This window comes from Hyaena hyaena, unplaced genomic scaffold (assembly GCF_003009895.1).
Source record: "Hyaena hyaena isolate Hyena2069 unplaced genomic scaffold, ASM300989v1 scaffold_158, whole genome shotgun sequence".
Classification (NCBI taxonomy): Eukaryota; Metazoa; Chordata; class Mammalia; order Carnivora; family Hyaenidae; genus Hyaena; species Hyaena hyaena.
Genome location: NW_024080790.1, coordinates 802,802 through 821,690, shown reverse-complemented (window position 1 = coordinate 821,690; position 18,889 = coordinate 802,802). Strand labels below are relative to the sequence as shown.

The following is an 18,889-nucleotide window of genomic DNA, read 5'->3' as shown; positions in this document are numbered from 1 at the left end:
CCTGAACTGAAGTCCAGCTCTCAGGCAACTGATGGCTTCCCACATCTTGGGACCTGCTCTGGGGACTCTGAGGGGCCTAGGCTCCTGCTTACTTGAGCCCCTGTCTAGTTCTTTCTAACAGGCTCATCTTCCCTTTGAAAGACGGGGATATCCTCTCTCTTAGAGCAGAGTCCTGCTCACCCCCTCCCCGAGCTTGGCACAGAATATACTCTAAGACAATTAACTGAATTAATGAACTGCTTTCCTAACCTCAGAACAATCCTTACACCCCTGTGAGAGCTGAAGGGGTCCTAGTGGATCTACTCCAACCACCTCATTTTGCAGAATCCCCGACAGGAGCCAGCATTTGTTCAGCTCACTTGGTGAGTTAGATACGGAAGTAGGTGTGTGTACTCATATCCTATTCTGTAACGAAGTACCACAAGCTGGGGGGCATTAAGCAACAGGAATTGGCTCTCTTGTGGTTCTGGAGGCTCAAAGTACAAAATCAAGGTGTGGGCAGGGCCATGCTCCTTCCAAAAGCTCTGGGCGAGGGTCTTTCCTTACCTCTTCCAGCTTCTGGTGGCCCCAGGAGTTCCTTGGCTTGTGCAAGATTAGCTCTCATCTCTGCCTCTGTCTTCACGTGGCCACCTTCCCTCTGTGCTGGGCGTCTTCACATGGCGTTCTCCCCTCCTATCTTCACATCTTGTATAAAAACACCAATTATATTGGATAAAAGGCCCACCCTTCTCCAATATGACTTCATCTTAACTACATCGGCAACAACCCTATTTCCAGATGAAATCATATTCTGAGGTAGCAGGAGTTCAGACTTGAACGTAGCTTTGGGGAGGGGGCCGGGTACCACCCGTAACAGCATGGAAAAAGGATTTTCTGTTTTCTAAACCTGGCTGAGGGGGTTGCCCACTCGTCTGCATGGCTGCCTCCCTGCTCGCCCCCCACCTCCCCCTGCCCCGGGTTGCACAGCCTGGTCCCACCCAGCCCCCACCCGTGAAGACAGCTCACAGTCCAGCTTCCTGAGAGGAATACTTTAATACTACTGCTTAAATGTCAGTTTGCTTTTAAAAGAGGCTCTTAAAAAATCAAAGATTCCTTTGAGAGTGAAATAAATGGAATCAGTGATTAAATGAGAGACAGAATTTCAAACTCGGTGGAGGGCATGGGAGGAGATACTTGAGAAAGCGTCCTTCCTGGACCGCCTCCGTCGCACTTTGTGAGCTTCCACCCTCTCCTCATCCGCTCAGACGTGAAGGCGGACATTTAGATCTCCTCTTCCGCTTCCTGTGCACCAGCATCCCCATATCCCGGGGCGCCAGCAGTGGCTGGGAGGCTGGGAAAACAGGTGGCAACAGAAGGGTCCAGAATGCTTGCCTTTGTGCTGTCACCGGGGGTCTGTGTCTCTCTTACCTGCATCCAATGGCCTGTTCCTCTCCAGTTGCCACATTGGCCTGACCAGGCCCACAATGACACGGAAAGAGTAGCCCAGGGTCACGGGTCTCTTTCTTACCACGGAGGAACAAGAATGATGGTCTCAGCCTTTTAGGATGACACGATCTTTTGGGCTGGACCGTGCCGTCTTTTCTTTTTTAAATGGAGACCACAGGCCTCTGTGGAGAAGGACAGGCGGTCAGGTCATGATAGCCCTGTGGTGTTTGTTTTAAAAGCCACGAGAATAAATCTGATTCACGCCTTTAATGATTCAGGCTTCCTCGTAATTGTGAGGGAGGAGAAGCTTTTCTCCACTTTCCCCTCCTCGCTCCTCTTCTCCCTTTAGCTGTCCGAGGGCCCCCCCCCCCCCCCGGTCCTTCTAAAAGCAATAGCTCCTGCCTCTGTGTTAACTGGGATCGCCCCTCCAAGGAGGCTTTGCGCTATTAATGAGCAAAGCAGAGAGAAGGACACAGAATCACCAAGCCTTTTGTACAAAGAAGGCAGTTTTGGGAGGTGGGAGGCCTTTCAGTTATCTCACCGCTAATTCTGCTCAGAACTGATGTCGGGAGCCCAGTCTGCTGGCTGGAGGAGCGCCCAGAGGTGGAGGCCCAGGGACTCGCAAGAGCCGCAGGGACCCCGGAGCGGGGGCTAGCCACATGGGCCAGACCTAGGGAACCCATTCTGTTCTTCCACCAAAACAAATTTCAAAGGCAGTGATAAGACAAAAAAGCTGGGTAATGACATGCCTGAGTTTCCTTTCATGTAAGCATCTGGAATCTCCTGAAAGCATTAATTACATCTTCCTCCCTTTGGATAGACAAGGAACCATATGGTTGTCACCACGGAAGGACATCCCAGCTCACTGGGAAAGCAGAGAGCCCTGGACTGAAGCCAGGAGATGGGGTTCCAGCCTTGGCCTGTCAACACGCGGGTCTCAGGCAAATTCCTTGACTGGAGTCTCAGTTTCACTATGCTACAAATGGGAGAAATAGTAATAACAATAGTAATGATAATAGGAACTTCTGTGAAACACTTCTGCGGGGCTGGGTTTTGTGTGAGAGCTGCACCTGCCTTATCTCAGGAGGCTGCTACCACCATGGAGCCCATTTTGCAGATGAGAACATCGAGGCCTGGGGAGAATGAATGGCTTTGGCAGTAAGTAGAGACGTTGGTGAGTGAACCCATGTCAGCTGAGGGCAAAGCCAAGTTTAATAGGCTGATAAGAAAATCTAATGAGACTATACGTGGCAGAGTGCTCAGTCAGGCTCCACGCTGCCCGGAAGGGGAAGCAAGTCTCCGGACCAGAGTTCCAGGCCGGGGATGCCCTCCCACCTCCCACTCCAGGCCACAGGCTGTTGTATCTCTGGGTCCAACTTTATCAGGGCTGGCGCTTGTACAAGACTTGGTCAGATCTCCAGGGGCTTGATTCTGTGGGAGGAACAGCATAGAATGTCCTAGATTAAAATGCTATTTTGTTCCTTTCGAAACCCCCACAGGGCTTCTGAATCTACTTTAGCCCAGGAAAGCCAAACCATTCTAGTCTTAATCAGTGCTGCACAAGCAATTGTCAAAGGGAGATGATAATTGGAAAAGACTACTCCGTGTGTTACTTTGTCCCCTTCCCAAAGCTTGAGCAGCATTGTTAGAGGGAGGGAAAAAATTGCGGTAGGATGTCAAGTGTCTTTTCTCCTTTTGGTGTTGAAAAGATGGCTGATTTTGTAATTGATGGCGTGCACTATAAATTTAGGGACATCAGGATTCCATAGCTCGGATCTTGCCTGAGTGCAGGTGAATAACCAGCCAGGAGAAAAGTCCCCATGGCCTGTCACGCCCTCCAAGAGCCTATTCTAGATTGTTCTCCCCTACCCACCCCCCCCAAGTTTGCTGGACATGGTGCTGGGTGCTGCAGTTACGGGGGGCGGCGGAGGATGGGGAGACCCTTGCTGCAGGTGGAGAGCTCTAGGAGTCTTGTGCCCGCATTGACAGACTGGTGAAATACAGACGAGGTGAAAAGTAGGCGAGGCAGGCATAGGAACACGGGATGCTGGGACAGAGGATGGTGTCCCAGAGTCCAGCAGGTGAGGCTGGCGGCGTGCCTAGGGCCGGATCCAAAAGGTATCCTGGTAAGTCTCGTGAAATAGGTGGCGTGGCCCACAGGAACGGGCGGTCCTTGAAGCAAGGATGTGAATGGAGGCACCGGAGTCGTGTGTGGGCGGGCGCCCCCTGGCGGCCGCGGGGCAGTGCAGCGAGCCCGGGAGCAGGCGGCCGCTTCCCTAAACCTGGGAGACAGAGGGCAAGCAACTCGCTGGGGACCCAGACACATGTGTTATTTTTCATCTTTGTCCAGCATTCTGCAAGAGAAACTGTTGCCTATTGAATCATTCGTGTAGTTAGTGAGAATTTAAGGCACGAAGCAAGATTTCCTCAAAAGTAAGTTGTTTCATGGTTACTGTAAGGTCCCAGCACAAACTGAAACAGAGGAGTTCATTCGTCAAGGGATTGTTAGATCCTTTTATTTCATTCTTATTTTTATTTATTTGGGGGGGGCGATCGTTAAATCCCTTAAAATTTTTTTTAAATGTTTATTTATTTTGAGAGAGAGAGAGATGGAGTGCGAGTGGAGGGGACGGGAGGGGGGGGGTTCAGAGAGAGGGAGACACAGAATTGGAAGCAGGCTCCAGGCTCTGAGCTGTCAGTACAGAGCCCAAGGTGGGACTTGAACTCATGCACCACGAGATCATGACCTGAGCTGAAGTTGGACGCTCAACTGATGGAGCCACCCAGGCACCCCTGTTAAGTTATTTTTAAAAGTATTGTTGCTGCTGCTGCTCTTCACTTAGGGGTTCACTTGGTGATGGTAATGACAACAGCAAACACTTAGAGAACATTTACTACGTGTCCTGCTGTGCTCTAGGAGCTTTCAACAGGTCAATATGTTCACGTTTGCAACGACCTGTTATCATCTCCCATCTGTCAGTGAGGAAGTTAAATAAGCTTGCAGCTAGTAAAAGGCAGAGCTGGGACCTAAAGGGAAGAAGCTTGACTCTGGAGTCCCCTCTTAGCTGCTGACCTGACGTCTTATTACTTGACATGCCCAATGTGCCCAGTGTTTAGTGGCACTGCCCACTAAGCTGCAGAGGGTTCTTTAGCCAGGAGATATATGTAAGGGCTGTGTGTGTGTGTGTGTGTGCGTGTGTGTGTGTGTGTATTTTTCTGGAGAGAGGGTCTTGGCTTTGGTCTCAATCACTGAGTGACTCTGGGCAAGCTGCATTACCTCTCTGCCTCAGTTTCCTCAACTGCAGAATGCGGGAGGTGTGGTAAACCCTGTGATCTCCATGACTTCCTCCAGCCCTGATATCTGCGGCTCTGAGTTGGTTTGAGAAATAGCTGAGCACTGCCTCACTTCCTCCTGTCAGGTTTTCAGTATCAGCTCTTTCTCCAAAATCCAGTGTCATTTTAGGATCCGGCAGCCTGAGCCACCTGCCCCTCCCTCAAGGTCACAGGGAGGGCAGGATGGGGAAGGAATACATAGCAAGTTATTGTCAATGGACTAGTTCTTACGTTGGACGATAGTTTCACAACTGTTCCATAGAATATTAATTTTAATAAATAAATATCTAGATGTGTACCTAAGATGAGGATGTGTTATGAACTAAGACATGCAATTAATAATATTACCTTATTACTGTTATATATAATCTTATTATAAAGTATATCAATCATAATCCTTGTATATGCTATTATGTGTATGCATGTATACATAATGTGTAATAAATAATACATAGCATGTATTATATACTATATACTAATAAAATATGTTAGTATATATGCCAATGTTGTGTATTATATAATAACATACTCTGTTACTTTATGACATATTTAATCTTTAATAAAATAAAAAATATATTTCTCATATATGATAGTAAATTAAAGCACCCATACTCCTACCCCTATACTGCTCCAGCTATCACTGTTCTTTTTCCTTCCTTTTCAGAATCACATTGCATCCTCTTTGTCTTCATTTCCCTATCTTGAACCTCCCTCCTCATTCCATTGCATTCTGGTTCTGACCCATCGTCCCTCCGAAGCAGGTCTTGCCAAGATCACCGATGGTCTCCGTGGCGACCACTGAATTCAACAGGGACTTTCAGGCTGTGTGTCAGCAGCTTCTGGCACTGTTGACGACTCCCACCTTCTCTGCACACGCTTCCCCTGGACCCCACGGACCACACTCTTTCCCTCCCATCCTACCATGCTGGCTGCTCCTTCTCGATTCCTTTACCAGATCACCCTTCTCCCCCATGGCTTAGAATCTCCTTGAAACTTCATTTAAGGCTCTTTTCTTTTACTCTCTCTTTTCATCCATTTCCTCCCTTCATCATCCTCATCTGTCCCCCAAGCTGGGTCATTGGTCATTGGTGACATGTCCAGCCGGACATCCCCTTTGAGCTTAGATTCAAACGTCTGACAACCCCGATGTCTCAGAGCTCTGCAGCACAGTGTGCCAAACGAAGCTCACATCCTCCTCTAGCCGGGTCCTTCTCCGGGGCTCCCTGTGTCAGCATGGGCAAATGATCCAGCTGGGCCAGAGGTGGCCACCCCCGGCCCTAGGAAGTGGCCCTGGAGTGGGCACGGGGCCTCAGTCAGCCCCATCAGAGCCCTTCCTGGGATTTTTCTGTGCCATCTCAGGGAGCAGCCTCCCTTGCCTCTTGGATGATGAAGCTGTGGGGGTATGAGATGTGAGATGGAGGGTCCTGATGAAAACCTATCTGCAGCAGAGAAAATGGTGAGTCTAGGCAAGTTGAGTCCTGGGGCTTTAAGCGCTGGTTCCGGTCCCCAAGGCTCCTGCCCCACTTCCTGCATGGCTTCCTTCCTTACTGGATCGCACTTCCGTATCTATCCAGTAAACCAAATTTTTTTGTTTAAGCTGGTTTCTGTTAAGACCCAGGGGCACTTGCAGAATGAAGAAGGAAAGACCTTATAAGCTCTCCCTGCGTCTCAATCATTAGGGTAAATAAAGTGTGACTTAGATCTGTTGGCTGGCAGGAATGAGCAGGCTTCTAAGGAACGTGGCTGGTGTCCCAGGCCCAGCAAAGGCCCTCGGAGCTGGTGGGGGCAGAGGCGGGATGCTGACTGGACCCAGATCCCCCAGCCTCTGGTGGAGTCTTTTGGGAACAAGTGGCTGCCTCAAGCCTTGATCTCTGTGGGGACTGGGCCAGTGTCAGAGAAGCATTACCACTGTAAGCAAGTGCCCCTCAGGCCGTGTGCGATCCATTTCCACAGCCGCGCAGAGCCTCAGTGACAGCCACAATGGCAGAAGTGGGTTCATGTTACTCTCTGGTTGTCTTCATAGTATTTGAATCCCAGACTTCAGACCCAATCTCCCCAGCCTGGTGTAGGACAATTCTAGAGGCAGCTGGGGGAGCCTATGAGGGGAATGCTGGCCTTTCTGCCAAAACGGTCCCATGTAGACTGAACGGTCAGTGGGATGATCACACCTGTACCCAAAGCTGAGCTGTGGGTCATGGGTGATTTTTATAGACAGTATAGGGAGGCTGTAGGCCCAGAGCTAGTGGCCAGGTCAGCAGATGCCACTGCCAGTACTGGCACTAATGAGCATGGAGATGTAGAGGCCAGGATTAGAGACCTTCAGTATTCTCCCAGAAGGAGCCCGTGTTTGGGAGAGGCCTAAAGGATAAGATGAAGGTGCCTCCCTGCATGTCACTAGGAAGTAATCACACAAAAACGCAATCTATGGAAAATAAGCTATAATCCTGAGCCGGATCACCTCTGGGTGATCTGATAAAGCCAGGTTCTGGCCCTACAAAGGGGAGAGGCATATGGGAAGTGAACTAATCAACAATCCAGTGCTGTTTCCTGTCTGGACTCCCCATCTTTCAGCAGCCATGAATGAGAGGGAGAGGATGGAAATGCTCACCATTCTGGGTTCAACACCGTGAGAGGGCTTCTTGTCCCACTGCATTTCGGCCTCACCGGAAGAAACTCATGTGGTTTGTTGCGATCCAGTGAAGGCAAAAGACAGTCTGGTTTCTTTCAGCCTTCATGAACCCGGCAAATCAACCTGTCATCTTAACCAGATGCTGTCAAGTGTTTCTCTTCCCTTCTTGTAACAAAACACTTCTCACCCAAGCCCATGGTGAGTTTTCATCTGATGGTTAATGGGAATAAGGATATTGTGCCGCCTTCTCAGGAACTTTACAGAGGGTAGCCACTGCTTCCTGGCCCCTCGCAAGGGCTTTGGGCAAAAATGCTGCCCTTAGACCCAAACAAGAGGAGCTTGTGCCCTGAGTCCTGTGCTACGGACAGTCCTGCCCCGAGGCTTGCTCCAGCCACACTCGCCATGGGAGTGGAGTCAGCAGGGCTAAGCGGACATGCCCACCTAGAGCTATCCCCTGCTCGGGCTGTCCAGGACCCCAGAATGCCCTGCTTCAACTGCCCCTACCCCACTTCTCGTGTCTGCACAGGTTCGCTACAGAGTTCATATCCCCGCAGACACACAGTGTGGCCACAGGCAGCTGTTTGCGTGGGAGTTACGGACAGAGCCTAGACATGAGGTCCAGGTGTCTTCACAAGGCCACTTGCGGCAAAGGACGGGCCCAGCATTTGGAAGAGAGTGATAACAGGCCTCAGGAAAAGTAGCTCTTCCCACACTGCCGTTTTCCTCTGCAGAATTCCAACTGAGAATTCTAAATTTGAACCTGGCCTTTCACCTCATTAGGAACGTATGCTTATAAAGGTAGGAGAATAGACCATATTTAACTTAAAATGTTTAGCTTGATTTAAAACTTTTCGATGTTTAAAAAAAATTTTTAATGTTTATTTGTTTTTGAGAGAGAGAGAGAGTGCAAGCAGGGGAGGAAAAGAGAGGGAGACACAGAATCCGAAGCAGGCTCCAGTCTCTGAGCTGTCAGCCCAGAGCCTGATGCAGGGCTCACACTCATGGACTGTAAGATCACAACCTGAGCTGAAGTCAGATACTTAATTGACTGAGCCACCCAGGCCTAAAACTTTTTGATGTTGAGATATATGGTATGTGACCTTCCAAGTGTATTCTAGGCCTGCGCTCCCAAAGGTTCAGAGTGGTTATGTTGGTCAGGGGTGACCTTTGTTATATGCTGAGACTGTTCGAGGCAAAGATCCACCTCTAGAGAGGAGGGTCTCCTGCTGCTTGCTCTGAAGTCAGGATCTTTTGAGCAGATAAAACAATGGAAGCTGAGATAATCTATTTCCAGTTCATGGAGAATGAGGCCAGGGTGAGTGTAAGAGAGAGAGTGTGGGGGGTGGTAGATGTGTTTGGTTGCGTGTGGGGGTGTGCATGAGTGGGACTATGTGTGTACGGGGGTGTGTGTGGATGTGTCTGTGCATGCATTAGTTTTAAGAATAGTAGAGGCTGACCTTTAGAAGTCTGAAGAGTGAAAATTTTATGGTGTCCTTCACTGTACAATTGAAAAATAATCTTAATCATCAAAATTAGACCCCCAAATTCGGATTTTCCATACTGATTATTTTCTCATTTTGCAGATGAGGGAACTGTAGTTTAGAGATGTTAAATGACTTGTCCAAGGGCACAGGGCCATGATTCAGTCCAAGCAGTGTGGCTCCAGAGCTCTAGAACCCAGTTCACTATCATGCATGGCCTCTTGGCCAGAACAGATCTCAGTGAGCTCAGGCCAGGGGGCCAGCTCCCCAAAAGATGGGGAATGTGGAAACCAGGCAGAGAGTACTGAGTATAAGGTAAGTGTTAAGTGCTGCCCAGAAATCAGGTTGTTAGGTCTTGGGTAAGGAAGCTCACGGCTCACCCTTGATCCCTTTTCTGGTGACAAAAAGAAGTCGAGGTCCATGACAGCACTGCTGGGGTCTACCTGTCAGAAAACAGAAGCGTACTGCTTGGGATTGTTTGTGCAGAGTGGAAGCAGAGAAGAGAAATGTCGCCTCCTGGTGGCCATCTTTAGTAGTGGCAGCAGGAGACAGCAGCCTTAGCTTTGGGGTTGGTTGGTGGTTAAGACAGGGAGACTTTCTTGTGTCCTCCTGGGTGATCATTTTCAAGTGCTGTAAAAATCATTCTTTCATATATTTTACCCATTTGGGGGTTATTCATTTTATCAGGATGGTAAATATGGTCTCTGTTATTCCATCTTAGCTGGAATCCTAGTGATTTCTTTTTTACTGTTATTTTTCTGTTCAGTGATTTGGAAGCTATATTGTCTTTTAATGAAAATCACCTTTACATTTTTATAAATCATCTCTATGTTCACAACTTTATATGTAAGTGAACCATTATTCCTATAGTAACAATTTAAAAGATGAAATGATCTATGATATATTTCTCTCATCAGTAATGATAAGTCTAGCAGAGTCTCCCACTCTGCTGTTCCAGATGTGTCTGTATTCCGATAACTACTTTTTAAACAACTGCTTCAAGTTTGTTAAATTAATAATGCAAAACTCGACTTCGCTATAAATTTATGTGACTTAATTGCTTACTACTTCTTTTTTAATTCAGTATTTTCCCCATTTGTGAATTATTTACTTATATTGATTTCTCAATCAGTAGGATTCATGATTGGTTAATTTTTTTCAAGTGATGGGCTTGGGATCTTTACATGTCTAAACATAGCTTTATGTTCTCCTCATTCATCAACAATATTCAACCTGCTGTTGACTGCCTATGCCTCATTTTAAAATATGCCATTTTTTTTTTTTTTATCACCAGAAGATGTTTTCTTGATTTGAAGTGCTCCCTTTTCATGACTGGCTGGTGCTTTCTGGTAAATGAATATTGACAGAGATATTCTTAGTCTTCCTCCTGCTTCTTGCAGTAACTCTGCTTCACTGAGGAGCATGTCTTCCAATTTGTCAGACCAGCCCTAGGCTTTTGAACCATTAAATCAATAGTTTTAAATCGTTACATTATTTTTCTCTATACCGATTCTTGACAGAATGAGATCTCTATCAGGTTAAGCGTAGTTCCTGTCAGAGATGTGTGGATCTGTGTCCAAAGGCCCAAAGGGAGAAAAAAGGAAAGATTTCTAATTTTCTAATGGTTACATTTTGTCAGATTATAGTTGTGTGGCAGCAGTGGCATCTGCGATAACTTGGCTGGAAGTTTCCTTTTGCATATTTATTAGGGTAGGCATTACCGGGGGTCATGGCCCCCTTCTCTGACACTTTCAGGATCCTGGTGCTGAAGCATCCCCCTCCTCGCCTCCTCACTTAGACCTTGCAAACAGGGTTCCACCGTGTGAACCCTGGCACCCTGCTCACGCTCTTTGAGGTCAGGTCTGGAGCTCACCGCATTTCTCCAGGGTCCCCGGCCTCCACCCATTTCTCCCAGTCAGCTCCCGGTGGACGCTGGTGCCCACTGCCTGGCCTTTCCGCTTCCTGTCCAGGTGGTGCTCCTTCCACACACAGGGAATTGTGGGTCACTGGGCCCTAGGTCTTCTCTCCCCCACTGGGCATACTCTGAAGAAATCCCTCAGCATCTCCGGAAGGTGGGGTTCTGCTCCCATGTTTGTATGCCTCAGGACTGCAGTGGACCCTGAGATGTGAGAAGGAGGGGCTCCCCTTGAGGGTTTGCACCACCACCATCAGCTGTAGAAAGCTCTATAAAATGGTGTCGGCACACCGGCTGTGCTTCTTGGCCTGAGTGGTGCACACAGCTGTGCATCACATGGCATGCAGGTGGTTTCTTTGGTGACTTCAGAAGACACTGACGGCCTTGGGCCAGGGCTGAGCTAGGTTGACAGGAGCCCATGGGAGCTTTGGGGTACCTGGGTATGGGAGGTGGCATTGGGGACCCAGGCCCACCAAGAAGTAGTGGGCCTGGAAGTAACGATGGGGATGGGGAGATTCGCTCAGGACACTTGGTTCGTAGGAAGTCGTGGAAAGAGCAAGGTCTTGCTTCCTAGAAGACCTCGGTCTGAATTTGGGCTTTACCACATACTAACCTGTGGCTCACGAGAAGCTCATTTCAGAGCCAGTTTCCTCATCTGTAAAGTGGGTAATAACAGAACCACCCTTTGGGTTTTGTGGGGTTTAAATGAGGTGCTATGTGTGAGACACAACGCCTGACCTATATGTGTGTGAACCTTCAACAAATCCTGGGCTCCTCATGTGAGTAAAAAGGAGCAGGGATGGTGTGAGATGGACTCTTTCATCTTCTTTCTCTTCTCTAGTATCTCTATTCCCCTTTCACCCTCTGGGTGACCTCTTAGCTCTCCCCAGCCTGCTGATTTTGGCCTGACACTTCTTCCATTCCAGTCTGTGAATCTGCATCCCCCATGAGGACCATCCACATTTGTTTTTGCGTCTCTCTCCCTTACCCCAAGCCACCTAAATGTATCTTCCTCCACAAGCTATTTGCAAATCCACATGGCCTTTCTCTTCTTAGAAGCCTACAGCATTTTACTGTATTACCTCCCTCACCATCCAGAACTCAATTATTCACATGTTCAGCCTTCCATGTGTGAGGAATGGTTTCAAAAATGGGAGTTTCCTGTGTGGCTAGATGTTTCTATACGTGGACCCCCTGACTTCTGCTCCCCTGGGAGAGGGGCTAGCTGGGTGGCCGACAGAGATGGGTCACACACTGGGAAGCCAAGCACGGTAGATTTACTAGGGTAATATCTGCAGGTGAGATAACAGCACATACATACAGAAATTCATGGGCAGAGATGCCACCCAGCACCACAAACACCAAAGCAGCGGGGGAGTGGGAGGCCTCAGGAAGTGGCTTTGGAAAGTTCTCTTGAAAATCCAAGGGCAGCTTTGGTGCTCAGAGATTCAAACAGAAAACTATACAAAACCAACCCATAAATATATATATATTATATATGTGTGTATTATATATATATATAAAATTGCAAAATAAAAGCCCAAGAAACTAATCATCAATCTGCACATCAGTGGCTCAAGAAGTGTTAGCGTAGAGAAAGGCAAAACCATTTGTGGGGATGATGCATGATCCAGGGGGCTGGCATTTTCAGTAGCAGAAAGAATATTTACATGGAACCCCTCTTTGAGACATCACAATACTAGGAAAAGCTAAACACAGACAATGCATGTACAAGGGAAGACGATTGTCAGACACAGACATTTCACTGAAACCATCCACGGCTTTAGAGAACATGGCACTCTCTACCTAGACCCCCGCATGCCCAGCCAGGTGAACCCAGGCCCTGGACCCTCTCCCAATTTGAGTCTTCCTGGAAGAGGGATGAACACAGCACTGGACTCGGCTGTAGCATAGATGGCAGGAATTTAAAGGTGGACTAGACCACGGAGATCAAAGCAGGCCCACTAGGCATGAGGTGGGGTTGAAATGTGGGGGCAGAGGTCCCCAAAATACAGTCCTGTTTTATAAGAGCTTTGATGTATGTAAATGTGACCCCTCCATCCTTGGTCCACTTAAAAGGAGATGATGTAAAGTTATATGAGATGACCTGGTGGAAGAGAGAAGAGTTTGGGGGTTTTTCTACAGTTCTCCTCCCACCACCCCAAGCCCTCACAATGTTTTCTTTAAGCTACTTAGAGGTAGGGACTTGCCTTCTGCTCCTTGGGAACCAGTGGGTGAGAAGAGGAGCTGTCACATGGGGAAAGCTACTGAGGCTCGGCCTCCAGCCACACCTGTGTCCCCTGTGTCAGTGACTGTGACCATTTCTCCATCTTCAGGCTCAATTTCTCATAGCAATGACCCAACTTTTGGGGACATCTTGAAGGCAAATGGCACCAAACATCAATTTGGCAAAACCCAAGTGAACCAATGGGAACCATCACTTCTGTATTTTTAAGAAAACCCTCAACTGGAGATTCTAATTGTTCCTAAAGAGACAAGCCTATCTACATAAAATGATGGAGATTTCTCCACTAAAGGAGGACACCCCACCTGAAATGCCTACGTTGATTCCTGGGTGAGGGTGGCTTCTCACCGAGAGGCTCAAGAGGGTTGGATGTGCCCTGGTGACATGCTCTTTTATTTCTGGCCCAAAGTATGCGACATCCAAGTGGATAGGTGGGCTAGGCAGGGGATTTGGAAATGATCACTCTCCTGTATCTGCTCTTTCATATTGTGGCACAAGGGCAATTGTAAGAGAGAAATAACCAATGCACATATTTCATCAGTCAGTTCAAGCCTCTGACTTTTCACATTAAATTGTCCTTTTTGGATCAGATGGGGAACAATTGTGGGAATGGAGAGCATAGATTTACCTCATCCCTAATTTCTTCTGAGACTCTTTGAATGTTATCATCTTTGAGAGATTGCTTAGGCTCAAGTGGTAAGAGAAAATACAAAACCTGTTTCCTCTACAGAGAGTCAACAGCAACTGTACCAACCAGTTTAAGGGCTTCTGCTGACCTGTATAAGGAAAACAAGTAAGGACTGTATGTTTTCTCATTTGTTCAGCAAAAATGGAAATACTCTTGGCCTGGAACTAGAACATATAAAATACACTTGTGCAATGATGCGCTACAGGCCAACGGGAGGCCATGTGTATACCCACTCCCATGGATACCTCCATGGAAAATTCCATTTTTTTCTTCAACTTTCCAGCTTTCAGAAGTAAATCATGTTGTTGGGTGAATGGTTCTTTCAAATCCATGGTAACCAGAGAATGGCCTTATAGCACTTCTCCTCATGTTGACAAGAATGATAGCCCTGTTATGATGGTGCTGAATGACATCTGAATGACTGCCTTGCCTCATTCAGGAGTGATAGTGCATTTGACACCAGGAGCAGGATTCAAGGCTCAGTATGAATAAACTCAAAGTATGAGAGCAGTGCTTTTAGTTGGGTTCTTACTAGACCAGGGTCCTCATTCAAATCCCCAAAAGTCCCTTAAAAAGAACTTCCCTGTCTGCAGAGGAAGAACCCCATTTTTCTTTACAGCACTGTTGAGGAAGGCTGTTTTTATCTGTGTGTAGCCTGGACAAAGTCGGACAGCTGGGTCACTACAGGCCACAAGGCTCTTATGGAGCACAAATTTGGGCTAGAGGCTTGCCTCTTAGCAGAGCTTTTTGCAAAGTTTGAGAAAGGTCACATGGTGTGGACAGTTCTCCCACATCACTGCTGGGTGCCAGCCACCAACACAGAGAGTCATTGCCAACTTGTCTCTCTGTAGCCATCTCCTGCCTCCTGCCCCAGCCCCAGTCTGTCTTCCCATGGAAACGGCCTCAAAACCTCCCCCCTGCCCAGCTCAGCCATCCGGAACACTGCAGACTGACTCACGTGTTCTCATCCTTTTCTGTGGCAGATCCTGGCCCAGTGGCTTTACTAGAAACGAATCTACTGCCCACCCATTCTGAGTTCTCCATAGATGCGTTTTCTCCAGAAGAGACACTGGTCAAAGTTTTCATCCAGCTTTTATCCAAATCCAAAGGAAATGGCCCAACATCTAAAACCTCTGGTTTTGCTTGGACCGCACGTCCTCTGCAACAGCCACCAGTGCAGCACCTTAAGCCTGGAGCTAAGGGTGCCACCTCCTGGGTGTGTGAGGGTGGAAGAAATCGGCAGAATGACTCAAAAGCTCTTGCGGGCGACTCTGCAGCAAGGCAAAAACAGACCTGCCAACTGCACCAAGCATTAGCTCTTTGAATGTTTCCCTCTCCTTGTTGAAAATCTCTAAGATGCTTTATCCAAAGAATTTTAGGGAAGTAAAATTCTGTGCCAGAAGCACGCTATTTCCTATAAAGGAAAATGTAGTGTGAGGCAGGCCACCAAGCATGTTTCAGTGCTGACGTTTCAGAAAGGCCCCATTATGAGATCTCCTGTGCCTTCCCTGCTCTCCTCCTCTCCAGGCCATTCTCCACCCAGCCGCCAAAGAGATTTTTGTAAAATTCAAGCTTGATTGTGATACCCTGACTGTAAGTCGTCAGCATCTCCAAACCCCCTATATGATAAAAATCTAGTTGCACATTTTCTACAGGTTTCTCTCTGATGCAGCCATGCCCACCTATGAAACAAAGCCCCCTATCCCCTCACACTTTATGCTCTGCCATTACTACATCACTCAGTGGACCTGTCACGGAGTCTCATGCTTCCATGCCTTTGCACATTCTCTTCCCTCATCAGGAATACCCCGCCAACTCTTTTGTCTTCCTGAAGAATTCCTCTTTGTCTGAAAACCTAACTCAATCATCGTATCTTTCAGGAAAAGTTTCTCTGGTCCAGAAGACAGTAAACCATTACTTCCTTCTGCCATCGCGGCCCTCTTGCCCTTTCGGTAACTTGTCTCCACGCCTCCTGTACTTAACTTCCGGTGGGCAGAGACTATGTTCTGCTTTCAGGTCGGACCCATGACCCAAGCTCATGGAGCTTTTTGTTGTTGTTTGATTGTATGAGGAATGAGCAAATGGACCATGGCATAAATTCCAAGGATGATGTTCCAGCAAGGCTCTGGCATTTTCTCCTATGAGGCCTCATTATTATAAAGAGAATTTGTTGAATGCAGAGTCAAGTCAACATCATCTCTGAGCTACAACCACTCAAACACAAAAAGCTGTGTCAATGGTTATGTCCTCTGCACTCTTAACATTGTTTCCTGCTGATTATTCTAGCTACAATGATTGTTTTCTTTTAATGATAGCATAATGCCTGATGCTTAGTGGGTGCTTAACAAATATTGTGAGGGATGAATGAATGAATGAATGTGAAATCTATTTTTTTAAAGAAGGCATCAGAGGATTGGCTTTTAAAGGCATTTCCCACATCACAGACTTTTTCTGAGGCATAGATGCCCCTGACCATAGAGTTGCCCATCACAAGACCCAGTCAGAAAGTAGAATAGAGTACGGGCTGGGGGAGCAGTTAAGACTCAAATTAGAGAGATGCAGCACTGGGCTCTTCTTAGTCAGGTGTCAGTTTCCTTCCTTCTCAAGAAATAGCCCAACTGTACTCCGGCCCAACCAGAAGGCTCCTGCCTCTCTTTTGCTGGAGGTCCACGTTGGCCTCGCCACAATCCACGTTTATTGGGAACTTAACGTGACTGATGAGGGAGAACACAGGCAGTTTCCTGCTTTCATTCCAGGTGCTGACATTACAGGGCAGAGTCCCATCACAGAATAGGGTCCTGGACTAAAACAACCATCCTTAGGGATCCAAGTTTTCTAATCATCATCAACTGTTAAGTACAAAGGCTCTGGACTCAAACTGACCTGGGGTCAAATCCAGGCCCTGATCTTTCTAGCCACATCACCTGGAGCAAGTCAATTGTCCTTTTGGGGCTCAGTTTCCTTACTCATAAAGTGGGAATACCTTACCCACATCACAGGTTATCGTGACGGTCAAAGGGTGCAACGAATGTAAAGCTCCACAGTGTCTATACATAGAAAGTAAGTGCTCAAAAGTGGAAAACTATGATTAAGAACTTTCAAAAGTACTTTCACAATCATCAGGACAAAAAGGAAAAATACTCTTTGAAGACACTGTGCTATAAAGAGAATGGATTGTCTATTTTTTAGGAGCCAACAATGCTCATTAATCGATGTCCCATGGAAGGATATGAAAAGATAGTGCTGGCATTTACAACGATCGCCATAGCTCTTACTAGGCCCCAGGATGGACAGATCATGACAGGGCGAGGACACTCAAGCTGCTTTCTCTCCTAGATGATCCAAGAGACTGAATCTTGAAGGGCTCATCTCATTCTCCTCTGCTGGACCCAGAGCACCTGAGTCGGAACCCAAAGGAGCCAAGGGTAAGATGCCAGTTCCAGTATGTGAGCCAGGTTCCAGGTTTGCGGGGAAGTCAGGAGACACCTGACTGCCAGGTAGGAGTGAAACAGGTAGAGCCACATTGCTCCATGTGTCATGCAAAGCTAGAAAGGCATAGCATTTCCTGTGTTGTTTTGATCCTCCTGGTATAACCCAAAGCCAAAAGAGGATCTAAATTTCCCCAAATTTCTGCCCTGAGCGTGAGACTTTTCTCTAAGCTAAATTTGGTTTTAAGTTTGAAGCGCCTGAGATGCACGATTCAAATGGGCCGAGTTCCTGGCTTCTTATATTGACTAAACTACTTGAATCCTGCGGCTGACTTGGCTTGCCCTCCCGTCTGCCCACTCTTACAATTCTTCGTCCACCAGTCACTCAGGAGGTTCCGTGAAGAAAGCTCAGGGTTAGTGGTTGGGGAAGCACGAGCTAAGCCATCAGCCCTTGGGAACAAAGATTAACTTCTTTTGGAGGGGAACGGGTCAATTTGTCTGGTGACTGTAAGCAGCAGGGCAGGGACCCTGTGGGAAAGAGAGTTTTAAACTGTGACAGCTCCATCAGCAGGAGATTGGATTCCTGCAAGGAAAAGGACCTTTCCCAGGAGAAGGTCCTCCACCTGTCTGATTTGGTCTGAGGCTGTGCGAGCTTGCAGCCCACTCTGGCCTTCTGCCCTGGGCTCAGATTGGTGGGCAGCAACCTCACAAAGGTGGCCCACAACTAGGCAGTGTTGTGTAGTGGAAAAGCACTGGACTAGGGGCCAGGAGACCCGAAGTCTAGTGCTGGCTCTGCCACTAACTAGCTGTGTGACCTTGGGAAAGTCACCTGACTTCTCTGGGGCAACTGTAAAATGAGGGGTTGGGTGGGTGATCTCTTAGTTCTCCCTCAGAGTGTGATCCAGGGTCCTATGCTATCCTTCCTTGGCCCTGTGCTTCCAGGGACAGAGATGGGAGAAGGGAAGGGGTGGAGGGAGAGGGTACCGATGAGAATACCACCAATCAGGACTCCACTTTCTCCTTCTTTTTGCTCTTTTTCAGGAAGGATGGGGTTCGGAATTTCTTCTTCTTTTTGGAGGGAGACTTGGAAGGTGAGCCCTCTGGGGACATGGGGCCACTGGTGACCGACTCGGTTTTGTCCTTAGAGGTATCAACATCCGTGTCGGCGGCATTGGTGGTCATCTGGCTCAAGCCCTTGCTGAGAACTTCCTCTGCGGTCTGTTCTTCCTCCCTCCCATTGACCACCACTCCTTCTGGCTGTGTTGTTTCAGGCTCCGTGGTGGCTTTGCTTGTTTCTGTCTTCTTAGCACCTTCTAGAAAGAAGATCAAGAGACATGACCTGTAAGATTTCAATCCGGTTGACAGTTTCTATGTGGGGTTAACAGAACCATTCCTAGGCAATTCTATAAAATAAGTCTAGAGCAATGGGAGGGACAGGCTGACATCATAGGGGAAGGGGCTAGGCAGGGTTCTCATTCAAACCCTGAATCCCTTTCCATGCAGCCTGCCTTGGGAGCAGGTTCTTGGCAGGTCTGTTACTCTGGGCTCTTGTCTACAAACGTAAACAAGGTAATGATGTCCGAATGTGGCAGGGGGCCCAGCTAGGACCAGTTGCAAACTTTTCTAGGCACAAAATGAAGAGACAGACCCAGGCTATAGGAAGAGGGAGAGCAGCCACACACACAAGGGGAAGAGGAAGCTAAGAATCATAACTGAAATAGTTTCACCAGTGAAAATACAGATTT

At 47.8% G+C, this 18,889-nt stretch overlaps 1 protein-coding gene across 2 annotated transcripts in view; it reads right to left on the bottom strand.

Annotated features, from left to right (window-relative positions):
* Positions 1–12,043: 12,043 nt before the first annotated feature.
* ADD2 (adducin 2) overlaps positions 12,044–18,889 on the bottom strand; it is a 54,384-nt gene continuing 47,538 nt past the window's right edge. For both annotated transcript variants that reach the window (XM_039239579.1, XM_039239580.1), the window contains one exon: positions 12,044–18,457. In XM_039239579.1, the coding sequence (XP_039095510.1) occupies positions 18,147–18,457 (311 nt within the window). In that variant the 3' untranslated portion in view covers positions 12,044–18,146. The remainder of the gene's footprint in view (positions 18,458–18,889) is intronic.